Here is a 7,354-nt window from a genome sequence, read left to right as displayed (position 1 = left end):
TACATAAAAACTCTTACAACAAGATCGACCTATGTACACAACAAACAGCATTGAACATATAATTCTATTCTATTTGACCTATTTGTTTCAATTCCAATTGGAAAATGTAACAGAAAATCCCTATTCATACCAGTTCTGACATATGATTAGATAATACAATTTCAGGCAACCTCAAATTCAAAGCATCTAGCATAAATATGTTCGACTCATATGCGCCACTAATCCTAAAACCTAATGCATGGGCCATAAGCATAATACTTCCAGCTGCAATTTGGGCAGATAAAGGAGAGAAGATTCTAGGATGGCCTGCACAAGCAAATGCAAGAATATGGAAAATTCCATATCTTGCTTCAGGCATATCTTCCTTTATTGATAAGTCAATCTTGTAAAGTTACTTATGTCTTTCACTAAGGTCCTACCAAAACTGAAAAGGAAGCCTAGTTAAACTTCATTATCAATTCACTAGCTTAAACAAAAGGGATAGATATACATATGACTCCAGCCATTACACTCATCTTGACAAAATATTTTTTAATTTTATGGGATGGTGTGAGAAAGGTGATTTTAAAGCTCTTGACCAATAAATTTTGGCTTTTATGTCATAAGCCTCTTTAAAATTTTGATTTAGAAAGCACTAATTAACCACTAGGCCATCTTCGAGGAGACACAAGTTACCTTAATTTGACATAATTACAAAACCTTCTTGCTTACCATTAAAACTCAAAACTTATGTACTCCATTTTGTGATACTGTCATTTAAATTTGGTTTTTGTCTACTTTATTTATTCAATATTTCGAGAAACATCACAAACTCCTTTTTCGGCCCAACTAAAACATCACTTTCTATTTTTTGAGTTCCCACATGATATGAAAATTGTGCTTCACTATATAACACTGTCCATCTACCATATTCATAACTGAGAGAGAGAGAGAGAGAGAGAGACATAAGAAAAATGAAGTCTTTTGCTTGGATATTAATCCTCTTATTATTATGCACATCTAATTTCATAACAACTTTTTCTGATCGAGATCTTGATATGCTAAGGAGCAAAGACTTACTGATTTCGTGGTTGGAGGAGGAGGAATTCCCGTTCCGGAATATGGAAATAACACATGGTGAGAAAGTTCCCATGAGTTGTATGTTTTTCAGTTTAGTTCCAATGGTTATGAATATTGAAATATAGCTTCTACATAGATTCTGGGCATGCAAGAAAGCTCGCGACAGTAGAGGAGATCAGCTCTACCGTTAAGGGGCAGAAAGGGAAAGGCGCATATGGAGGCGCCAACGTTGTTCACAAGCGGCCAGACGAGAAGAACGCTGCGCCAACCTATAGGCCGTGCTTGTTTTTATTCGCCGCCGTTGTTGGTTTCAGCTTCTTCTCATGAACAACAAGTATTGTGTGTTTTTTAGTCTCTGAGTTTATTTTTTCGTCGCTATATTTGGTTGATGATTGTCTGTTTGTTTGGTAATTAATAGCGTGTGGCATTGATGAAACAGAAGATTGTGGAGTAGTAGTATTATATTTCAATCTTGTATTTATTTGATTTAAGTGTGGAATTCTTCAAGAAAAAGTGGAAACAAGGATTTGCTATACTAATGCACTTCACATGTCACATATGAGACGTTTCTATTTCATTCTTGTGTTTTATTTCATACGAGTCATACAAAAAACATAAAACAAAAAATTACACCACCATATGATAGTACTTATCCAAACATTTTTAGTATTCAGCACAAACCATAAAGAAACAGAGGATAGGAGAGTTTGTTTTGCTGTGAAATGAGTTAATGGAATGTGAGACTCTTACTATTTATAGTAATAATAAACCGGGATCCTGGGATGGATGGAGTATAATTTAGGGCTTTTATTTTGAGTTATTTTGTTTTCCTCAATTGTACGCCCCTGTGCTTTAGTATTTCAGATATTGAGAAACTTTCTTTTCACCAAATTAACAAAATTATCAAGAAATATATATGCAAAAATGTTAATTGTATTAAATAATAAATATTCCAAGTGTCGCTTTTCCAACTGCCACGTTTGCAATAGCATTCAGCTCTATCTCGATTCTCGAATGATCTGATTGCAAAATGCAATAGCATTTATTTCTATTGTTTGATTGAAATGCATGTTTTATGCTTGTACACTCAATTCAGTCCGTAACTAAAATATTTCCCCGATGCGACAATACCAACTTCCGAAAATGAAAAGTTTACTACTATCAACAAATTCGATAAATTACACAGAAAGATACCTTCATTTTGATTTACAAGACATAATTGATTAAATACTAGTAGTAATATTTTCTGTATAATGTGGCTCATGATGGATAGTGTGGCTCATAGTTTCGTTGTGTAGTTAAGAAATTCTGTGTTTCAATTCTATACTACTAGTATCTATAATAGGAGTAGAAAATATTGATAACACAAAATTTGAACTAATAAATCGAACCATAATATATTAGTACTGCTGGTAGACATTCATGAAGCAAGAATAGCATCAAAATCCTTACAGATCAGCACATGTTGCTTAGGTAAAAACGAAATAATGTGCAAAACAGCTCTGCAAACACACTAGGCCAAATGGGAAATTTGACAGAATTCAAATCTCATAGAGCAGCTTCTCGAAGACTTTCATATGCTCTGCCTGCAGGGATATCGCGACGGATAGGCTCCCGTCGTTGGACGGGCTTGGCAGGACGAAGCTCAGGCCCTCATATGCTATGCCTCCCGGCCCCATAAAGATGGGCCTCCCAAACCCAAAATCAGCATCGTGGATCGGGAGCCTCACCCAGCTCGTTATCCCGAGGTTAGGGCACCTAAACGTGTGCGCCCCTCGAACAAGCGCCTTGAGGTCGGGCTGGAGCTCCAAGTAATCCAGAGCTGACCTCAAGTACTCGTTGTCCATTCTAGCCAATGCGTCGTGGATCTTACTAGCACCGTACCAGACGGGCTTAGACTCCAGGTCCCCTGCCACGGCCATGGGCGTGGCCGTGAAGATCACGTTGCCAAAGTAGCCCTGTGGGAGCGGGGGCTGGAGCCTAGACCGCCCATCTGTTGCGATGTACAGCTTCGTGTCTTGATCTTCGGGCAGGCTACGTGCCAAGCAGGCGCAGCGCCATATGTGGCCCGATAGCATTTCGTAGGAGCTATAAGTGACGGTGTTACCGTCCTCCTTGGACTTGGCTTTGAGAGTATTGAGTTGGTCCCGAGTTAGCTTGAATATCGAAACTACAGTGTCATCCGCACCATAGGATTTCATGGCCGGTGGGGGCTGGTACTCGATGTGCTTGAATTGCGGCTGAGGGGGATCGCGTGCCCGGAGGAGGGTCCGGTCAATGAATGGCGAGAGGGTGATGTCCAGTCCCCGAGCCATATCGGACCATGTATTGATGAAGTGAAGCCCGGAAAATCCATCGGCCGCGTGGTGCTGCATTCCCACGCCCAAAGAAACTCCACCACATTTGAAAAATGTCACCTGTATAGAAATTGTACTTAGAGCATCTCCAACCATTTACAGTAATCACAAGCTCATTTTAACGTAAGTGAAACATTAATCCAACCATTTACACTAAATTCAGATGTAAGGAATATTTGGATTTGTTTGAGTGTAACCCAATGGATATACTTACTCAAAATCCCAAAATGGGATGGATTTTGGAATACTATTGAAGCTAAATGCCTGCTCTATTTAGATTTTAAAGTATTATGAAAATGTTATGGAAGTTTTCACTACTAATAACATGGACCCCATTCTCCCCTCCTCTGTGTTACTTTACAAATTACTCCATGTAGTAGGAGTATCAAAATCCGGGTCCAGCCAAATGGGAGTATCAGTCAACACAACTAAGTAATTTCTCATTGTCTTTATTACTCTAATTTTTTCTCTCTAAATTAACATAGTACTCGTATTAAATTAAATTTTTGTTTGAAGTTAATAATCCGTCCCCGGACAGATAATCTAAATAAATGTCTTGTATTGAATTCCAAAATGAGCACTTACCACGGATCAACGGGAATCTAAATATACTTAATTAAAAACGATACCAATAACACACCTGCAACACGAGAAGCGGATATTCGGATATTCCGAGCGAATAATCCACCGCCGGAATGAGTCGCCGGAGCTCCAAAGTCGGGGCGAAATCGCCGTAATCATCCACCTCACCGTCGGAGAGCGCCTCCACAAACAGCACGCCCTCGGCGTTGCAATTGATCTCGATCCGGCCGTCCTCGTCTCGCTTGAGCCTCCCAGCCATGGGGTAGAAGGGCACCAGCGCGCGTGCGAGAGCCGCCTTCATCACCGCCGTGTCGGCGGCGGCGGTGGGGCGGTAGAAGTAGACGCTGGGGGTGTGGAAGTTGGGGACCACCAGGTCAACGTTGGAATTCCACAAGCTGACCGACGGCGTCGGTGCCGAGGGACGCACCAGGGTGGAGTCCTTCACCTCGATCTTCATTTCTATTGGTGTTGATTGAAGCTGATTTGGTGGAAGAGGCGGTGGTTTGTGGTGGAGGAGTCTGTTTGGAAAGAGGATAAAAATGAGTGCGTTATATAATTGCGATTGCCTTACCTACCGCGCTTAAATGATGATGACTGGATGACTGGATGACCATGACTCTCAACCAAATTGGAACTAATATTTCTTAGCATCAACATATGGAAACCAAAGTTCCCAAACAGGCCAATATTTTCTACTCTCTTCATACTCCCCAAAAATTTCACATTTAATTTTACATGAATTTTAAAAAATTTAAGTAAAAAAATAATAAAATATGAATTATGTATTTATATAATTATATATTCATTTTTATAAAAAAATATGGATTGATGGAATTAGTGGAACGTCAAGTCTAATTGCAATTATGGTAAAAAGTGAAAATTAATTTGTAACAGGATATGAAAATGACAAAAATCGACACTTAAGATTGTTTGACATGTTAAAATTTGTGAGGTGGTTGAATATTTATAGCTGGTTAAAAAATTAACTTTGGGGGATTTCAAGATACTTGATTGGCTTAATTGAGTTCTAGTTATGGCCTATTTGAAATGCTAGTGCAAGAAAAGAGAACTGTTTTTTAATGCTATGATGAAATTGTCATGAGGACGATGATATAGACTGCAACTTAGCAAATGTAGGTGTACAACTAAAAAAAATTCAATACATAGTTCGGTTTAGAGTGTATCCGGCCATAAATTTTATTCCCCTTTTTCATAATAATATAACCATTTTGTCATTTTAGTACGTTCCATAGTAGTAGAGTCATTTTTTTTTTTAGTAAAAGTGAACACATTTTCCCATATCTACTGTTATTTTTTTTTTCTCTTCATCTCTCTATCTTTTTCATTTTCCACTTTATTCTCTCTTTATTTAACTCACCTAACATAATTTTTCTTAATTTTCATGCCAAAAAGAAACGTCTCCATTACTATGGAATGAAGCGAGTAATAAGTAGTAGTAGTAGTACTAATTTAGAAGGTAGTATTGGGATATCGAATCTTGGCTCGTATATTGGTTTGTCACGTCAGATTTTAGAGAGGGGGTATTTTTGTTGACGTACATTTTTACAAAAAAAAGTGTATATTTGGGACAAACAAGGGTACTATTATTAATTTATTATGGTTTTCATGACATATCACAATTAAATCATTTATGCACAAAATGGTGCAACTCAGTATTAGGTGTACATTAATGGTGAAATAAGTACAAAAATGTCAAAGTGTAAAAATTCGTTAGAACCTCCTCTTGTTCTGGTTGACATTTATTCACATGAACTTTTTATTAGAGATCTTTATTACAAATATAAATGAAGAAGGTTTCTAAAAAACTACTAATAATAATGAAGAAAGTACATGTATATTTTTATAACAATGAATTGGTCAATAATATGATGATGGCTGAATCGTTCAAACCTAAACACTTGAAATAAATTTGCAGTATTTTAAACATACATACAATTGACAATACAATATCTAAGCTTGGATAGAAGAACGAGAGTAATATATATAAACAAGAAGTGATGAAATGAAAACCATATATTTAATACAAACTCAAAATTTTAATTTTAGCCACTAATTATATCACATATGTGGTTAATATGGCGTTCAATTTCTATGTCAACAAGAGCATATATTTGTCAACAGAGGATAATTTTGTAACTTAATTTGATCAGCGGTTTATGCGTTCCTAATTAATCTTCCACTTTCCAAATTGCAAATATTCACATCTTCAGAGAGGATCTTCACCATTGTAATTGACGTCTCATATTCTCAACAATTAAATTTTTTCAGTAAAAAACCCTAGCTAATTCCGATCATGTGCTGATCCGTCGAAAAAAATTGCTTGAATTTTGCGTTGACACTGCGTCGTTGATTCCTTGTTGATGTTGAATTTTGTGTTGAAATGGCGTTGAATCTTTGTTGATGTTGAATTTCATGCTGAATCCTTGACACTTTGTTGATGCCGAATTTTGTGTTGAAAAAATTGTTTGAATTTCATGCTAAAACATAGCTAATTTTGATCATGTGCTGATTCGTCGAAAAAATTGCTTGAATTTTGCGTTGACACTGCATCGTTGACTCCTTGTTGATGTTGAATTATGTGTTGAAATAGTGTTGAATCTTTGTTGATGTTGAATTTCGTGCTGAATCCTTGACACTTTGTTGATCTCGAATTTTGTGTTGAAAATGATTGAATTTCATGCTAAAACCTATAGCTAATTCCGATCATGTGCCGATTTGTCGAAAAAATTGCTTGAATTATGCGTTTACACTGCGTCGTTGATTCCTTGTTGATGTTAATTTTTGTGTTGAAATGACTTGAATCTTTGTTGATGTTGAATTTCGTGCTGAATCCTTGACACTTTGTTGATGTCGAATTTTGTGTTGAAACAGCGTTGAAGCTTTGTTGATGTTGAATTTCGTGCTGAACCATTGATTATTTTGTTCTGCTGTTGTTTTTTTGCGATGAAATTGTGTTGACTCTTTGTTCCGTGGTTGTTGAATTTTGTGTTGAAATCGTGTTGATTCTAAAAACGTGAATAGTGGAAGGAGAGAGAACGCTGAAATCGGAATTACAAAATTATTCGATAATTAAATTATTAACCATATCATGAAAGTGTCTATTATATCATCTGTTGACAGATTTATAGAAATTATTGATATTTTCAAATGAAAACATTATAATCATTGATTAGTAGTAATATTTAGTGACCAGAACTAAAATTTTGAGTTTATATTAGATATATTATTTTCATTATATCACTATCCAACGCGTATATGAGTCATTGGATAGAAGGAAAAGACTAAGTATTAAAATCGATTGAATATAATGTAGGCCCTGATATAAATAAATCCAT

General features: G+C 36.5%; 1 protein-coding gene across 1 annotated transcript; it reads right to left on the bottom strand.

Annotated features, from left to right (window-relative positions):
• Nucleotides 1-2,430: 2,430 nt before the first annotated feature.
• LOC125188549 (shikimate O-hydroxycinnamoyltransferase-like) lies at nt 2,431-4,538 on the bottom strand. The gene is made up of 2 exons (XM_048085480.2): nt 4,057-4,538; nt 2,431-3,476 (listed from the first exon to the last, which is right to left on the bottom strand). Exons 1-2 carry the CDS (start codon nt 4,453-4,455, stop codon nt 2,601-2,603), a joined length of 1,275 nt encoding a protein of 424 aa, XP_047941437.1. The 5' UTR covers nt 4,456-4,538; the 3' UTR covers nt 2,431-2,600.
• Nucleotides 4,539-7,354: the final 2,816 nt, after the last annotated feature.

Source organism: Salvia hispanica, chromosome 5, assembly GCF_029641045.1.
Source record: "Salvia hispanica isolate PSC_SH4W2 chromosome 5, Shi_PSC_v1, whole genome shotgun sequence".
NCBI classification, from domain to species: Eukaryota; Viridiplantae; Streptophyta; class Magnoliopsida; order Lamiales; family Lamiaceae; genus Salvia; species Salvia hispanica.
This window is presented reverse-complemented; position numbering and strand designations above follow the sequence as displayed.